At 39.1% G+C, this 19436-nt stretch overlaps 1 protein-coding gene across 1 annotated transcript in view; it reads right to left on the bottom strand.

Annotated features, from left to right (window-relative positions):
* Positions 1-19436, bottom strand: part of SLC49A4 (solute carrier family 49 member 4) — a 70317-nt gene that overhangs the window by 45965 nt on the left and 4916 nt on the right. The window contains exon 2 of the mRNA XM_027678989.1: positions 4527-4620. Coding sequence (XP_027534790.1) covers positions 4527-4620 — 94 coding nt within the window. The remainder of the gene's footprint in view (positions 1-4526; positions 4621-19436) is intronic.

The following is a 19436-nucleotide window of genomic DNA, read 5'->3' as shown; positions in this document are numbered from 1 at the left end:
CTTCTCCACAGATGCTCCAATTTGGATTTTTTTTTTCACCATAGATGTGTGTTCAGTATTGACAGGGAATATGAGAATCCTAGTATGTCTTTACTGAAATTACCTCTTCTGAGGTGCCCCTTTGCATTTTTCATGCATAAGAATAGTTGCTTATGACAGTCTTAGGATCTGAAAAGGCAAATAATGAGATGATCCCATGTCATTCTTTAGGCTTGAAGGGATGAAAAAGGGAAAACGTGGAACTACTAAAGACTAAGTCTAACAAGAATAAAATACAAACTAGGCTGCAACTAGCTAATAGAAACAAAGTGTACCAAAGATGTGGTAAGAGCAATTCTTCAAATATAGTAACAGAAAGAGCTAACATTATATCCAAGAGTAGGCAAAAAGATTTAAAATCCTAAGAACTAGTAGGATTAACAAGAAGACCCCTTTACAGGATCTACCAACTACTCTCATAAACGACTGTCATTCTCTGTGTCATTTTGCTGGATTCCCAGCAAACATTTTAATGGTATTTACTGCCAAGGAGAGCCCTCTCACTGCTGTGACTCAAGATCCTCAATAACTACTTGTCTGTTGTGAAATCTAATGTGAAGGACAAACACTACCAGTCCATAGCACACTCAGTTCTACTAAATTGCTTAATTAATATATTCAATACAAGTGACAAATTATGTTACATCCTTTACTTCCATGTCTTTAATTATCCTGTCTTTCAAAACATTTAAAAAGTCTTACATCACATGGTCAGTCTTAAAAGCCAAAGATTTACGGCTATGGGCTGATTGCATCATTTTATTTCCTTCTTTCTTACACATTTCAGCTCAAAGAGCTTTTTGCCTAGATTTAAGACCTAAGATGTATGTAAATCTATTTCTAAACACAGAATATGAGGTAAATATGAAGTGTTATGTGAAGGGAAAACAATAACCCTGATTTAGTCTATAAAAAAATGGACTTCTAGTAACGTTAACATTCAGGACAAAATAATCACATTCTAAAAGAGTCAAATGAAAATATTCACTTGGTGACAAGCAGGAGTCAAAAAGAACTGAGCAAAATGCAGGCAAAAAGCACTAGTGATGTTCTTGTAACCTTCAGGGAAGGGAAGAAGGTTCAGGAAAAGGTACAATTTGACAACTTTTTTTTTTTTTAGTGTTCTATATAATTTACATTAACTGTGAACTAAAAAAATAGGTGTGGCAAATGAGGTTTTCATAATATTTAGAAAAGAATAATGATTTGGGGTTTTATTTTTAAAAGTCAAATTCACTGTCACATATCAGGCACATCTGACAAACTCAGAAGTGCAGGGTACGTAAGAACAATCCTTTTTAATGTCCTTGGCTGTATGATAGACACATTAACCTCACAGGGTAGTGGGTTGGGGAGGAAAGCAGGGAAAGGGCACAGGTGCACACAAGAGGGACTTCACTGGTTCATGTAAAGGATGGTTCCTCCATCCCACATGCAAGTTCACGCTTCAACATTTTTGCCTTGTGCAGTTTTGGCATGGATTCCCTGTACAGTTTTATGTCACACACTGGCAGAGAATGAAAATTAACCATAGGAAATTCACAGCTGCTGCAAGCGACACACTCCAATGTGCAACCTGAATTTTCCTTTACATATATGGGCATTAAATGAACTGAAAAAAGAGGTTAAGGTTTGTTTTTAAAATATGACTTGGAGAACTGAAGATAGTCTGATGTTACACACTATAGCTAAAAGAATAATTAGACTAGAAAGGAGCTTAAGAACACACTTGGATATTACAGTTCTGCGTAAGATAAGGAGCATAAAGCAGTCAGGATTAAATGTCAGTCTTAACAGTGATTTCCTTATGTGTGTGATTGCTCTGATAGTGACGGGCTTTAGTAGCTCTCCCTAAGATTGAATCACATGACTTTAGGGAGCAGAGACAGCTACAAAGTAGAAAAAACCCAACCTAAACCTTACAAACCTCATGAACGTTCTTATAATTTTATGCATGTTAACTCTGACATAATTGTCCCATGGAAATCCTTCAGCATATTACTGCAAATTACTCAAGGTCTGAAGGAACATACTACAAAACATGCAAAAGCATTTAAAGAAATTCCATTTACACTGTCTTCTGAAATGCTTTGATATTAGCCTGTGTGTAATCTTGTCCACCTGACAGGCTCTGTAACATTCAGGTTGCTGTATTAATGCATACACATATTCAGAATAAGTGCATAATTTAGTGCTCAGTAAGCTGTGGCTAATGCATTAAGCAGTAATGCTCATCTCAAAAATATTATTTTACTTGGTATCACGCTTCAAGTAACGGATGAAAACTGGCCTTCAGCCTTAGCCCTCAAAACAATGCAGGTTACTTGACAAAACATCACACAGTCTGTACAATTATTTACAATGTTTCAAGAAACTTCACTGAAAACCATCCTTTTGCTTCACACAGTTAGCTTTAATTAATTCTCTGTAGATTTTTAATCAAACTGTGTAAAAGATCAAACTACTTCCTCAGATAGAGCTGAAATTCTTGAAAATGTCTCTTTTTTTGGAGTAGGCTAAGTAGGCAAATTTATCAATTTCACCTGGAGATGATGCATATTTTCACAGCAGGAATATATGAAATTATTAATCTTTTCCATCAGGATTCTGCTCATGCTCTTTTTTTCCCCTATATAGTTTTCAATAAATTTTAACACCATGTTTTATACATCTCACTCATCAGACTCTATGCAATCCATAGCCTTTCCTTTCCTAGTTAAAGAAGTTGTTCTGTGAACGTTTCTCCTTAGGCATGTATTTAATTGTTCTCCTAGGTGTCCTTGCTGCAGCTACACTGGAAAACTTTGTTTAAAGGTGATCAAGATTTTGTGGACGTTCTTCTTCCCACTCCCCAAATGATACCTCACATCTAAATCTCATTTGGGAATTTTCATCTTCTCAGCTACTTATAGCCTTCATCCTTGTTTTGGTAAAGCCTAGGGCAGCACGTCTTTTGGCATCAATCATAAATGAAAAGCTACATAAGGCACCATATTTCATTGCATTTAAGCCATCTGGCCCATTTAAAAGCTATCGATATTTAATCCAATATTGATGAGAATGAACGAACTGAATGTCGAGTACCCCTTAACATTTTAAGGAAAAGGGCACAATGAGAACAGCTCTTCCTGGCCATCTTAACAGTACATTTTCCTTAAAAGGGTCACTCTGAATGGTAGCACAATATGGTTAGTTCAGCCTCCCCTGCTCACAGAGTCCTTGAACACCACGTTGAAATAGGCAACACTGGGCAACCAACATCAGCAGCACCTTGGGTGCTTCCTTATATGCTCACTAAGCACCTAAGAACTGAAATTGCACCTCCCCTACTTGACACACTGCTCTTAGTTTACTTATCAGGGCTGGTTTTACAGTCAATGTTTTTTACATTCTCAGTTCTCTCTCTGAACCTCTTCTTTTGCTTTATCCATGGCACTCAGTCATCGGCTTTCAACTTCACACCAAACACTTTCTTTCCCAACTTAAAAAGATTCCAAGTTGATTTTCAGAGTAAGCAATACTAAGAGTAATAAAAAAAAATAAAACAAAAAATCCCCAAAGTCAAATAACTTGCTGAAATAATAAAAGGACTGCCTGGAAGCTGACTAGAGTTCAAGGGGGGAAAAAACCCAATCCACATAGAAATCTTTTATTTATAAGTTCTTCATGTTTACATATTATGCAAGCATAACTAGTAAAGACCTAGTGCTACTGCTGCTTTTGAAGAAGAAGGAAGGTGTAGTAATGCCTGTGTACTCCTACCTCCTTCAGCATAAGAGGAAAAAGAAAGTTAAGTGAATAACAAGTGATCCATATTCCCTGCCCATACAAAATGTACTCTGTACTTACTGAGGATGCCCAGGTTCAGGATACGTTGACAGGACAATTGAATGGTTTGGTTTGTGTGATTTTTAGGAAGGAATCTGTTTCTATCACAAACTCTTTAACTGCATGTGTACAGAAGGCAATCATTTCACTGCAGATAAAGTACAAGCCTACTTTGGAATCCACACTGGGAGAGACTACATGAAAAAGGCCATTTTGCGCAATTTCATCTGTCTCACGGCACGATCCCACACATCCAATATGAGAAAATGAACTAACTATTTAACATTTGCATACAAATTACATATTTTTGGGGTTTGAGGCATGGTTCCCTCTGTGATCTTGGGCCAATTTCTGAACCTCTCTAAATCTCTGCTTCCTTATTTGCAAAGCAGATTAATATTAGCTATGCAGGATGGGGTGAGGTGTAATTAACTCAAGTTTGTAAAAGGCTTTCTGATCTTCAGATACAATGTAAAAGAAGGACTAGAAAAATCCATTTAAGAAGCAAAGAAGCATGTAAGCCCATGGCCACACAACAAACATTTGGCATATCAACTTCATACAGAAAATTTTTACTAACATTTCTTTGCAGTAGCAGCAAAAATTATATTAGCAGAAAGAATAAAATATGTATATTAAAAATAACTTAATTCACTTACTTTTTTCTAATTTCTAGGTCTGAGACTGGAACACATCTGAGGCCAGCTCCCAATACCATGAGGGATGAAGTTAGTAACACAGTTACCCTCAGACCTAAGATGAAAAAACAACAATATTTTATAAGTTAAGTCAGTAACATTGCAAAAAAAATATTGCTTAAATACATATCTATTTACATACAGACTCACAGAAGTAACACATATCTCATTCAAATCATAAGCAATTTGGTGCTGATATGAATTCCTGACATATCATGAAATCCTGAGTAACTTTCTACATTTATACTGCAGAATTACAAAGGCTTCCTCTTAGTATACTAACGCACAGGAGCATATCCAAAATCTTTACAGGCATTCTTGAAAGTGAAAAGTGGTAATAAAAGTATCATCAAAATGTACAGTATATCCTTTAGAGGCATTGGGGAACATGCTCTAGTGTGTGATCTGAAATCTAGGTACACATGAAGAAAAATCTGGACTTGTTCATTCTTCTCCAAGCACTTAATGAGGAAAGGCACAGCACTGTTATTGCTTTCTTTTGTAATGCAGATATGCATTTCATTCCGGAGAAATAACCATTTATTCAGGGGAAAAAGTGCGAGTATTTTTTTGCAGTCCTTGCAATTAGGTCAGGTTTTTGCTGCTCTCAGCTCGAATTGTCAGAGGTTGTAAATATAGTACATTAGAAAAAAGCCACAATTGACTGATACCTTGAGTATGTTTTTTCCTCATACTGTGATTCTCGAACGAGAAGCACTTAGATTAGAAACAACCTTATCTTAGCATTGCAATTCCTTTTGCCAGCAGTGTATTTGCTGCTGCTAAGGTGTTTCCTTCAGCAGCTGAGAACAGTGACACCTGAGGGGCTCCCGAATCTTGTAAAACATCAGTATCATAAATATGCACAATTAAAAACCATAGATAGAGTCTACATTTGTGAAGTTGTAAATTTTGAAACAATTTCACAGCAACAAATAGAAAATAAAGGGTTTCCATGTTCTTAGTAGAACATAATAAAAATTATTAATGATGACAAACATGCAATATCTCTAACATTTAGGTAAAACTAATTGCTACTCAAAACACAGATGGAAAAAGAACAAGTCTCTATGATAACTCATCTATCCTTTGATTCTTTCTAAAACTACCCATTTTCAGAAGAGTGCTCCCTCTATGTTAGTCACTCCTGTATTCAGTACAATTACAGAATCACAATATTCTGAGTTGGAAGGAACCCACAAGGATCCTCGAGTCCAACTCTTAAGTGAATGGTCCATACAGGGATCAAACCCACAACCTTGGTGTTATTTGCACTGTGTTCTAACCAACTGAGCTAATCTCAGGGTCAACCAATAGTTATATGAAATATTTTGTCTCCAATTTGTGAATTTTATGGTAGTTTTAGAGCACATATTCTACTAAAATGTAATTTAAGTGGTCAAGACATTTTGCTCTTACTGCGATAGCTCTTAATGAACCTCATTCACAGGTATGCAAATCCTTGTGCTGGACACTGCACAAACCAAACCAAAGACAAGTTTCTCTCTCAGTCAGTCTTAGCCCAGGAAAACCCAAACAAAACCAAGTTAATGTTACAGGTTTTCTGAAATGGACATACAACTTCCTTCGGTATGGCTCAGTCATTAACACAAGGAATGTCACCTACAGTGACGTGACTCCAAAGAACACCTCACATCCCTAATGCCCTGGAGAAGTATCATCAGCCAAGAATATTTGTTCCCTTGGAGGATTTCCCAATGCTTGCCCAGACTTACTTGACTTTATGCTCAGTTGCTGTTAAACTGGTTTTTCAAGTGTGTGTGTTCAGAGAGCCCTAACCAAATGCCCAGATAATATGTCTGTTCAAAACCTTCATGGTCTTCATGTTTGGTGGGCCACCATATGAGACTTCGTATCATGCTTAAGTCCATATTACCACACTGCCTATGTTGTGGGGGCAACTGTTTGTATCAGGATCTCACGTGATGCTTTGGCCTTTGCTCCTGGGAAATGAATGTTAGCACTGCTTTTGTGTATAATGAGAACTTAGAGAAGAATTTTAGAATTTTATTGATGGGAAATTGAAACACAAGACTTAACTGAAAAATCTGAAGTTTGCCATTAGGAAACACTGCCAAAATATTTCAGGAAAGCTCTAGTAATGTACATATCACCTTATTTTCCACATAAACCAGGGTCTTTTTGAATTACATTTCGCAAAACATGATGTGTTCTGCCTTTCACGAGACACAAGGACAGAGACAGCCTGGAAGGTGCTGCTCATGGGGTGCCACAGGAGGTACTTCCCTGGGGCAAGCCCAGGGCACAGCAGTAAAGGAGTATTACACAAAAATTAAAGTTTAAAGACACAAGATGAGTGTTTACATACAAAAAACTTCTATTTGATTTTTAATTTTAAAAATATCCCCAAAGCAAAAAATATATAAACCAAGAAAGCTTAAAATTAAATCTGCACAAAAGTTTCCAAAAAAAACCCAAACAGCCAAAACAAAACAAAAAAACCTCCCAACTTACAATTCAGTGAAAACTGAATTGGATGGCAAGTTTGCCTCCAGCCCTAAGTTTAGGCTTATCTTTAATGTCAACCTTACACGCTGGGTAATCTTAAAGTAAAATTATCAGTTAAAGCCCCGCAATCGTGTTCTTGATCTCCCCAAACATTCTTTGAAGTCCTAATCGAGACCCCTGGTGGCCTAGTGGTTAGCGTGCAGGACTTTCACTGCTGCGACCACGGGTTCAAGTCCCCGATCTCCTGGCCTGATGGAGGTCGTTAGCCCTGTGTGGCCATCCATCTATGAGAAGGACACTCTAAACAAACCTACGTCCTGAGGACCTCACTGCCATTGTCCAAGCTTGCTTGGCCCCGGCAGATGAACCTTAGGATTAAAGGGTGGGCTCAGTTCAGCGCAGGCTGTGTCTCACCTAAAAAATCCATTGCGCAGGCTGGAAAGGTAAAAAGACCTTTCCCCAAATCTTCGTTCGCGAAGATGGGCCATTATTATAATCTTGAATACTATACACTGCAAGGTATCATTTGTAAATGTTTGGATTGCATAGAATATTCTTTGGCCTTCTTTCTTTTCTGTCCACCTTAACATGTAAACACCCCCCTGAAAATTCCTTTGGTTAATGCTGCATGTTGGAAATTATGATGTCAAAGGGAATAAAAGACTGTCAGACAAGCAGTATATTAGATATTTTCTTTGCTAATTACATGACATACTTCTACCTTCTAAGCATCTTGCCCTGTTATTTTGCTTTACGTTTTAACTCTCTGGATCCATCCTCTTTTTCATCTTTGTTAGAAACTGGACTTTATTAGTATTTCTATAATTATTTCAGTATTTTTGCTTTGAACATTGCAGATGTCCTTAATTTGACATCTTGTATTACTCTAAAAGGTATAACCCAGAGTGCTTCGGATAGCAACCATGCATCATGGGGACTATAAACCAGAGTAACCAACCAAGACTGAAAAAAAGCCTGTGGATCCTGCAGAAAATTATGTCTCTACTTTAAAAGAGCTAAGTAATTCACTCAACCAAGAGATTTTGAGTAGATGTAATTAACTTCATTAATTTTACCCTGTAAATGCAAGCAGCAATTGGAGGGAGGGGGGAGGTTACAGCTTTTTTAAATCCATCATTCAGTTTCTAGTTCCCTTCTATCACAGGTTTCTGACACATGGCTGGAAAGGGAAGAAACTCCTTTAAAGGAGACTTTATCCCAGTGTAGTAAGTTTTCTGTTCTTTGGAGCCTGTCTCTGTAGCTGCTCATTCCCACCCTGTTGCAGAAGGTTTCTGGGCCCCACAGGTGTCACCGGCTCCTGAGCAAACTGTGGCCATGTTCAAAAAACCCAACCATCACTGACAGTAACAAAAAATCCAAGCTAGCAGCAGAAATTGAGTTGGTAATAAAAAAGGCATATTAATTATCATTTATGAGTGAAACAGCTGATACTGTTCAACTGTTTAGCCCTCCTGTGGCTCATAACACTGTCTGCTTTATGACTTCAGCAGTCCATGCTGTTTTAGCTGGTTTCTATTTCTTTTTAAAACAACTGCCCCCAAACTCCTGCCACTATTACAGATTTAGCACAAACTCCCCACCCACAGTCCTCTGAACTCTCCTCGTAATGCCCTCCAGCACCCACAGCCCAACACAGAAAACAAGAAAACCCCACCATGCTGGAATGTGGTCTCACACAGGAGTGGGAGGCAGTGGCTGCCAGTGGCACCCAGCTGCTCTCCAGCTCCCTCACAGCAACATCAAGCAAGAGCATCCAACATGTGGGTGCTGCATCCCCCTCAACTCTTCCAGCATGCCTTACTTTCAGGATGCTTTTTAAAGCACATGAAAAGAAAATGCATTCCCCTATCTCCCTCATTACTGACTCGTAAGCCAGTAAGTGATTTATCATGCCCAGTTTAAGACACTTCATAAAAGATGTTGTATGGCTATAATGAAGTCCTCATTCCAACTATTTATACATTGCAGTTTGTCATTCAGAAAGAGAACATGGTTAATATGTCCCTGTGCATCCCTCAGCTGAGGCTGGTGTTCTGCAGCCCACTCTGTTCCCCAGCTACAGACCACTGCAAGCAGCACCTTCTAGCTCAGAGTATCACACACACACGACAAGTATTGTTTAGGTTTGGTTTTTCCCTCCCCCTCCTAAAGAAGCATTCATCTGAGGGGGAAATTCTAATTGGATGTGCAAAATAGAAAAGTTTTCATCTTTCTCCTTTTTTTAATGGAAGTTTGGTCAGGGGAAAGGCTGACAGCCCTCCACCTAGCATGGCAGCAGTGGATTTCCCTCCTACAGCTCACATCCCCTACTCTTGGATGCATTAACATTTGAGGGGTTTCCTTCCTTCAGCTGCAGATACTAAAATCAGTTCTCACAAATATAGAGCACAACAAGGCTCTAATTAGGAGCGAGTGACATCAGCCTGCTGCACATTTTCATAGTTTTTAAAGACCAGGCTGGAAGCGTGAATGGTCCCTTCTGACACTGAACTGAGAGTATTTTCTTAACTACTCTATTATTTTGACTAAAACATATCTAGCTAAGAGAAAATAAACATAAAATTTTGTCTTGATCCACACACACCAGGAAACTAAAAGCTCACTAATGTCAACAGCTGTTTCAACAACTCACTGTTAAATTGTGCTTTTCCTTCCAATTTAAAGCAAATTCAGCTTTCAAACAAATTCTTGGTTTGCCTTTCTCGATAAAACAAAGCACAGTTCCTGCAAGTTTCCATCTATGAAATAAACCGATAAAAAAGAACTCTTACATTTGGGTTCAGTAAGCAAAGCATTGAACTCCAAGTCTTCCACAATTTTTTTTTGGTCCTGGGATTGTCTTGTCTAAATGGCCTCCTTAGTTTTCAAGCATCCTTTTTAAATGGATTTCTTTGCTGGATAACAATTCTCCATTTCATACGATGGGTCTGTTTCTCTCCCTTCTTGACACATGCCTTTACGTTTAGCTATAATTTAAAAAAAAGGCTTAATTAAACAGCTCCCTTTATCATGGAATCCTGAAATCCCTGCACAGAACTTCCTTGTTCATCCCTGACTATCCTCCAGAAATCTTTGGATTTTAAATGTAATTCTAGCAAAATTGTACTAATAGCCATCACATTCTCATAAGATCAGTTTTCTTTGTCGTGATTAAAATAAAAATTTTCTAGCTTTCTACTAAACTCAGAGAATAAAACTTCCATTGTGCCTGCTCTTTGCCAAATTGACTACCATCATTAAGGAGGATAAGCATCAATCCTCTTTCAGAAGAGGCATCCTTGCATCAAGCAATACAACTCTCACAAGAAAAGAACTTTTTCACTGATGCAAAAAACCCTCATAGCCAAGATGTGGTCCCAGTCTTTCTGCTAACACAAGGAACAAACTTGAAAAGTCAGTATATTGTGCCTGCCTTGGAATCTACAAAGGCACTTGATTGCAGAGGAGCATAAATGTTTGGAAACTCAATGGAAGATAAATACATTCTCAAAAATAGCATCAACTACACTCGGAAGAAAGAGAAACTGGGAACCAAATACAAGACTGCATGCAGGAGAGAACAACTACCAGGTCGTATATAGTTAATCCAAAATTATTCCTAGTTTGAGGGCTAAGATATCATAGTGTGCTATTAAGCACAACCTGGACCTCCCTTTCTCTTTGGCTACATGATGTTGATGCTCCTGTTACAGACCTCTCTTATTAAGCTGTGTTTTCAAAACAAACTGAAGCCAAGTGCTTCCCTCCATTCCCCTGGCTTTATGTGGCACTGCCAAGATAGCAGCCAAATTTCAACTAGAAAGATTTAGGACTTGAGTCCTTTTTTTCTGACCAATTGACACCAGCTCAATTTAAACAAGACAGGTGAAAGCATCCCCCTGGTATCAAAAAGTAAGAACTGAGCTCTGTCATACAGAACCTGTCCGAAATAAATTAGACCCAGAGCTTCCTTTCAACCCCCAGTCTTGTTTAGGATACAAAAAGATCTTTTCCTGTACAAATCCATAACACAGCCCAGTTCTACCCTTCAGTGGAGGATTGCAGGGCAAGGGCAGATTCCACTAGACACTGTGCTCCAATTTCTAACATGAAGAACTGGCAGATTGAGATGCCCAGATAAAATATGTACCAGAAACTTCTTGAAATGTAGATGTCAGAGGTAATGATCTTCAGAAGGGTAATTTCTCTTTATAATATCTTACAGCTGTTGCAACAGAATCTGTCAGCAATAGCTGCCCAGTTAACACCCAGGTTATCAGGAGGACTTTGAAATTCCTATATAAATAATTTGCAAAGTTTAAATTTGAGGAAACAAACTCTGTATGTGTAAACACAGGAACTTCAAGTAAAATAGTTCCTGCGGTTTGATACAGACTTTCTTATCAGGGTCAGAAATTCAGTAGAGCCAGTATTTCAGAAGGGTTGTCACCACTGATGCAGGGGAACCCACAGGAAGGTCCCTGCCAAATCAGGAAGACAGACTGGTGCCAGGGACCAGATCTGACCCAAATAGTTATTTCTGCTGCTAGCACTTGTTGGACAGACACAGCAAGGCTGCATGCAAACCCGTAAGTATGAGGGCAAACACTCATCCCCACCTTTTTTCAGTGTACCTCTCAGATGAAGAAGATGCTTTTATGCATTCCCTGCATAAAAGTCATCATGTGGGTCCTTGTAAGAAGAGCGTCCCTCACAAATTTTGAGGTTAGTTAAGAATCTTGTAAAAAATCACAATACAATTAAGAGACTTAAAGCACAAGATTTAGCCAGTCAAGGGTTTCAGAGAGGACACTCATCTTGAGGAAAGTGACTGAACACATGTAACCACTAAAGCAGATATAGTGGCTGATAGAACATAACTGTGGGAAGCAAAGCTAAATCTAACGTAATTGAGAATTATGACAATCACACAACCACTCCACAAATCCTGAGCATCTTTCTTTCTGTGCACCCTGACTGTAAGGAAACCAAGACACTTAAGCATTTCATACTCTAATTGCACTTCTGGATTGTATCGTAAATACCTGCTTTATGGTATTTTTCTTCTTCAACTCCCTTCAACATTCATGAAAGCATATTAAAGTCCTTATTTTTCTGTACTCTAAATATAAGAATTTGTCTGCACCTGTTAGAAAGAATCACAAGCAATCACAACCATGCTAAGAGGCTGCAGGGTGCTTTCATCTCATCTGCATCAATGAGGCCAAGCCAATGGGAATAGTTGATCTATCCTGTTTTAACATTACCCCAGCATAATAGGCAAGCACATAGTCAATCTCTAAAAATATGTCAAGAAAAGTATCACAATTCTGCTGCTCTCAACTCCTCCACACTTAGTGATTACAAAGTTAATGACCAAAGTTCTTCTATGGTGTCTTACACAGTTAGCTCCACTACCATGGATTTAACCACAGCTGCTGACAGACTACACCTGTAAATACAAAGCAAGTATTTCAGAGTTTGTACAGTAATTTAGAAGTCTGCTACTGTAAATAAAGTAGTCCTACTTTTAAGAACTGCACAGGCCTAATCTGAGCTTTTGGATATTTCAAAAGGTAGTTTACGAGTACTGAAGCTTCCTTCCATATGTCAGCGAAGGATTTTGAAGCATGCTTACAGTTTAACATCAACAATGGAAAAACAAATGGCAGAAGATGTAGATTAAAAAATCTGCATTGCAAGTGATGTAAATTCTATTTAGCAATCCAGAGACTGACATTTTGCCTGAACAGATAAACAAAGTGCTGAGTTGAATGGTATTTGCCTGAAGATTAAAATGATTATTTTAGAATCAGTTTTAGACCCCTTTATTAGAATATCTGCTATTCTTTAATACTATGTTTCTTGGCTTCAAAGGAGACAATTATTTTAGCCAATTATTGTTATTATATATTTTACTGCAGAAAGCATCCATTTCATCTGCAACTAATCCAAGTGCAATGAACCTCTCTTAATGCTTTCAGCACATCTTGGAGAAGAGCATTGGCCTGGGGCAGCGGGACTTGCATCTCTTGACATGCCTTATGGAATTGGGCAGGTCACTTCTCCTCTGCTTCACCTCTTTTTCCCCTCTCTGCCTTGTTTATTCAGGCTATAAACACGTGGAAACAGGAACCAGTCTGACCATTAGAATTAGAAAGTCTAATAAAACAGCTTCTCTTCACTTGAGATCAGTGCAGTGTCTGGCTACAAGAGAAAAGAGCTATTTGAGTGCTTACTAAATCTGTGAAATCAACAAACACTTGTAAGAGTTAGTCTTTCTTCCCTCACCTCAGTTACCTGCTTTCTACTCTCAACTCCAGGATCTAATAAAACATGAAGATTCAGGTGAATCATTGAATCCACCTTTTCCAGTTGACAAAATGAAATCTACATAATGGGGTCTGTGTGTGCATACATGTGCCAGGGTATAAATACTGAGAGATGCAGAGCAAGTGACAAAAATAGCCAATAATGCAGCTGGGGGCTAAATCTCCTCATTAACTTTGAAGCTAAACTATGGATGCTCACTAACAAGTCAACAGAAAGTACAAGACAAGAAGCTTCACTCAAGCTCTTATTATTGTATTTGAGGATGAACAAGAGCCCTTACAGCACGGAACAAGGAAGGGAAGCTCTTTCTTTTCTCTTCCCACTCCTTTCAAGGACTCCAATTGCACAGTAGGCTCAATTACCACACAACTAACTACAGAGTCTTACCTGTGGTGACAGGGAGGAAAAACAATCTCTCTTGTATACATTTAAGAGGGAAGATGTTCTGTCATTATCTTGCTGATACTTGCCCACACCACCCAATGGTGCATGAAATTCTTCGTTTTAAGAAATACAGAGGCAGTTTGATTTGCCACAACAGAGTATCAAGAAGCAACCGTGCAGCAAGGATTGGCAGCTACACTAAATACTGCCTAGCACATCCACTAAGCAGGACACTAAGCACAAAGTTTCTCCTTTTTATTATCCCTGCTGAGAGTTGAGGAAAAAGAGCTGTAAGAGCCTCACTGATGTCATATCCATGCAGGTCTTGTGACTTGTCAGAAAGGTCACTGGAGTGAGCTTTCAATTTTCCTCTGTGTGAACAGTTTCAATGTTATTTTAACATTAAAATACATCAGGCACTATTTAGGGTACATAGTTCATTCTAAAAGACACCATTTGCAGCACTATAATGCTGCAATGGATCCTAAACCCATTGTATTTTTTAAGATTCCTGATCAATTCTTTAGGTTCACGTGATTAATTAAAAAATGTAACAATTCCACCTCTCTCAAGTATTCAAAAGGGGTGGCACCCATCAAAAATAACCATATAAAACAGAAAGAGTTCCTAGGTGCAGTTAGACTTGGTGTCCTGTATTCAAGAAAAACACTGACAGACTTTGGAAAAAGCAGAAGACCTCTCACTTTCAAAACACATCACTCCCAGCTGAGTCATACAGATCTCCAGCTCTAAAAAGAGGAAAAATCTAAAAATCCTCTCTTCTAAAAATCTGCATAAGAAAGCTTAAATTTGTAGCTTTTGAGGAAGTTGGAGCATTAATCACAAGCTCCTGCAGCACAATTATAGCTACAGTGTCACAATAGCACAGGAACAAGAGAAGCATTAAAAAAACCAAATTACAGCAGGAAGTGATGGAATAGCTCTGAATATCACCACTGAGAGAAAGGCAGGGCAAGCCACAATTTCCCTTGCCCTGGGATTATAACTAAAAAAATTCTTAAAGAAAATTGTACCAGGGCTTCAGCCTGCTCAGCTGAGGCTGTACCAGGCTGCCATTGGGAGAATCCAAACATTCTCCAAGGAAATTAGCAAAATAAGGTAACAATTACCAAAACATCATGTTTCTTAAATGTAGTTCTGCTCTCCTCAGCACTGACCATGGGTTTGGGTGTTTTTAAACAAGTTATTTTATATAAACCAAATATTTTTATTTGGCAATGTCAGACGACAGATTTTCCCAAAAGGGAAGATTATTGTAGGGCCTGTGTTATGCACTCTCTACTTCTTCAGCTCTGAAAAGGGAAGCAAATACAAATACCCCTGTTTTACACAGCTCTTTTCCCCCAAGCAAGGCACTTCTTATCAGAAAAATAAAAATATACAGGTAGAAATCAGCAATGCAGAAAATATCCAAACTCTGCTGAGAACTAATGAAGCTCATTTTTGCATTTTCTTCAGCTTTTTTTTCACTCCTGAAACATAATATGAAATTAACGCCCAAAATATTGGCCAAAAATAATGAATAAAAACTATTATGTTTCTGAAGTTCTGTAAGGCTGTTACTGGAATTCAGAAATCAGAAAAGCTGTGTTAGTTCAGCATTACCAAGTGAAAATGGTCTTTGTTCATACTTAGTTTCTTCTGATAGGAAAAATAAATACCATGTTAATTCTTTGAAGAAAAGACTCTGTTTTCTTTAAAGGAAACAGATTCAGCTTTTGCAACCTAACAACTGATCTACTCTTCCTTCTCTTTAATGGAATTCTAAACTAATAGCTGGGAATTATAAATACAGTATAAACATACAGCTAGCAAAACAAATCCAATACAACTTTCCTAAGTACTTTACTACTGTCATCATAAAAGTCTACAAGAAAGCCTGAGGGATTTTGATAAAAGTGAAATTATTGTTGTCATTTATGTTATATCAACTACCTTTATGTAGCACAGTTGTCACACTGTTAAAAACTTCCAAAAGAAAGGAGACTGGCAAAATTTAAATGCTTTCAAAATGCAGCAAGGCAGTGGACAACAAAATGGTATTTTAGTGTTTACTGTCCCATTCTACAAGGCTTTCCAGAAGGGGAGAGATACCAGCCAGAAGGGCCACATCCACCCCAGCATCCCACTTGTGCCTCCATCACGAGGCCAGACATCCGTCACCACCTAACCCACACAAGAAGGAAGAGCAGGAACAGCCGCGCTCCTCTGCGTCAGCAGCACCCACAGAGCCCCACAGGGAGCAGGCGGCTGTGGCCGGGACACCACGGGGAAGGGGAGGGTGAAGGAAGGGCCGATTCACCTTCTGGTTGACAAGAGACAGTGTCAGGCAGAGTTCAGAGGCTGGGTTGTGAAGAGGCAAAACACAGGGGCCTTTGTTGGAGATAAGTAAAGGCAAAAAGGTCAATTGTGCTCCAAGAGATTCCCTTCTCCTGGATTTAAAAGTGCCCCTCAAGGCAGTTCACAAAAACCATGCTGCTGACCTGTGGTGCTGTGCAGGCACCTGCCACCCCACTATTTGCTGCCGGCTACTTAAGTCACATTTCCTTCCGTCTCTTGCTCACTCAGTGTCCTTTTCCCTGTGCCTCTTACTCAACTTGTTCTTTCACCTTTCCCATCCCCAGCACTCCCTGCCCTCTGGCTCCTGATCTTGCTTCTGCATCCACACCTCCCATGCTTTACCAACTACCTTGTCTCATACTCTTCCTCTTCTGTCTCTTTTTCCATCTATCCAAGGGCTTTTCTCACTCCTTTGGGCCCTGAGCTTCTCACATCCAACCTCTCCTACTCCTCAACAACCAAGGAGTGGAGAGCAGTGGGAAATGGGAGGACAAGATGGACATGCCACAACATAGGTGAGGCAGAAAGTAGAGAAGGTGAAAGAGTTCAGATTAGAACCAACTTGGGTCAAGAGAAGATTATGAGGGGTAGTAAAAACACATGAACATACAATAGGGGAGATATCAGTGCACAGCTGCACTAGTATTAAACTCCCTGTAATCAACTTCTAAAAGCTACTGTTGACAAAATAGCTTCTTAGATGGGGCTGTGTCCTGACCCAGTTCTGGGACGCTTAAGTGCTTTACCTCTGCTTGTGTCAGCAGCTGCATAAGAAAAGTAAGGGATTGTGTTTCACACTGGTAAATGATTTCACTATTCATCCATTTGTCAACATCAAGGTATATCAAGTTACGCACAGAATCACAGAATTATTAGGGTTGGAAAGGATCTCTGGGGATCACCTTGTCCAACACTCCTGCCAAGGTTGGGTCACCTAGAGCAAGTTACACAGAAATGTATCCAGGTGGGTTTTGAATGTCTCCAGGGAGAAGACATGATTCCACAACTTCCCTGGGCAGCATGTTTCAATGCTCTGCCACCCATAATGTAAAGAGGTTCTTCCTCATGTTGAGGTGGAACTTCTTGTGTTTTGGTTTATGGCCATTACCTCCCCACTCACTGTGCCTGTTTGTGCAGAGCCTCAAGAGAGTGTTACCCTCAGATAGCATGGCCATTATTATTCTCGTATAGGCTATGCAAACATGTTAGGATTTTACTTCCCATCATGGAAAGTTCTTTTAAATCCAACATGCAGCTTCCTGATGTGCTTCAGCATGTGGTGTTTCAAACAGCTGTCCCAGCACCACTGCAAAGACGTGTGTGAGGAGTACAAAGAGCACAGCAGTTGCCTAAAGGGGGGCAGAACAAAGAGAATGTATGTGGGAACGCGGTACAAAGCAGAGATGGGGGGTGATCCCACCAAACAGAAAGAACTAGCTCCAGAAGAGGACATCTGTCCACAGCCATGACTAATGCTTTCAACTCAACCTGGCCCAGCAGGAGGTATGAGAAGTGCTGCTAAGAATCAAGCTAGCATTGCTATGATGAATCATAGTGGCACCAAGTTAATACAACTCATCAGATCTAATTAAACCACTCTATGTTGCTAGGCTCTTCTGCAGCATGTCTGACTCCAGCGAGGGTGAGCCAGTCAATTCTCTAATGAGTCTTCACTCCTGCAAGAACTTGCACAAATGCTCTGTGGCCCTTCATGTAGCCACAGTATATAAAATTATGCAACAAAAGCTAAGTTTGGTTCAGTCTTCCTTTTTCTTTTCTTCTGATGGTATAGAGGAAAAATATGTCTTTACACACATGCGCACCAGCAACTCATCAAAATAAGTTTTGTAAAATCAAGCTGATCAAATACATGCTCTAGTGGGATTTACCTATATTCAGCTCTCTAATTGCTCCTTTCATCTCTCCACATGAAAAGCAACACTTCATCTCATTTCTTCCAAGATTTGTTATTTAGGAACATTAATCCCTTTCATGGGATTTGATAGGTGTGGATCAGTATCATTTACAAGATAATGAAATCCGCATAATTTATAGCATGCAGCAGAAGATGTCTACAGGATGTGAGAGAAAAGACTGGGGTAAAACAGGTATTTTCCTTCAAACTTCTTTTGTGTTTAGTTTAAGTGCATCAACCACTTGCATTTTCACCAAATACACATACCTTTCACTTCTTATGAGTCAAGGCATTCTCCCCCTACTCTTCTTTTTAAGTGATGCACTAAGTTCACATTTAGCTTTCATTCAATCCAAGAGGGCCTTCTCCTGCTCTTGTTGGAGTTAAGACCTTTGCCATTAACATAAATGTTACTCAGTAGAATCAGTTGTTTATAAGATTACCCTCTGTACACTTTCTTTTCTCACTGGCTCCTTGCTATTCTACCCACATTTTCATATCTAAGTTTTCCCATGGGTATTTCTTTCCTGTAGGTTGTACTAACCTCCCAAAGCCATAATGCCTGTATAAACCTTTTCTATTGTTGAACTGTGCAAATCCTTTTGACTTGAAGTCACCCAATTATACTAAAGTTTTACAGTCTTATACTGAGTCTTATCCCAGACATTTTTAGCTGAGGCTCACAGCTGAACTTGACACATGAATTATCAAATTGGCAATTTTGAAATATTGGGCACACATCTTACAGCCATGCATCTGAGATAAGGAAAATCTATTTCTGAGATCACAATGAATAAGAGCTGAAAATGTATTTCTTCACCACAGGTGTAAATTCTCAGACTTTAAAGGTTCTTGTCCTTCCCCTGTTAAGCAAAACCCCATGTGCTTATGGTCACTTGTGACATGACAGAACTATGGATACTTCCATCAAAAACTCTGCATTTTCTTGTGAAAGCCACCATGGAAAGTACTTCACACTGTCCATCTCTTTCACAAGTGCAACCTATCAGTCATTTTTCTAAGTTACTACTAACATGCTCCAATTTATATTTACTATAACATTGTCCAAAAGTCTGAATGACAGAGAAGGACTCTGAGATGCCAAGAGCAACGGAAACACTTCAGAAAATCTTCCCCATCTGTTGGATTCACTTGGCCATTGATGTTTCCACCAACTTCTGGAACAACAACCTGCTTCCCCTCTATACCCACTTTCACATCTCTCAAAATAAATCCAAAGGCATTTCAGAAACACTTCCTAGGTTAAAATCTAGGGGGAGAACAAGTTCATTTGGAGTCACCTGCCTTCTATCCAAGTAACCCTACATGTGAGGTAGAGGAATCCAAAGGTCCCCTAAAAGTAAAATCAGTGTTTTCATGCATGCAGC

The sequence above is a fragment of the Neopelma chrysocephalum genome, unplaced genomic scaffold, assembly GCF_003984885.1.
Source record: "Neopelma chrysocephalum unplaced genomic scaffold, ASM398488v2 Primary Assembly neopelma1_44, whole genome shotgun sequence".
Classification (NCBI taxonomy): domain Eukaryota; kingdom Metazoa; phylum Chordata; class Aves; order Passeriformes; family Pipridae; genus Neopelma; species Neopelma chrysocephalum.
Note: the sequence above shows the minus strand (reverse complement) of the source record. Positions and strands in the feature narration are given on the sequence as shown.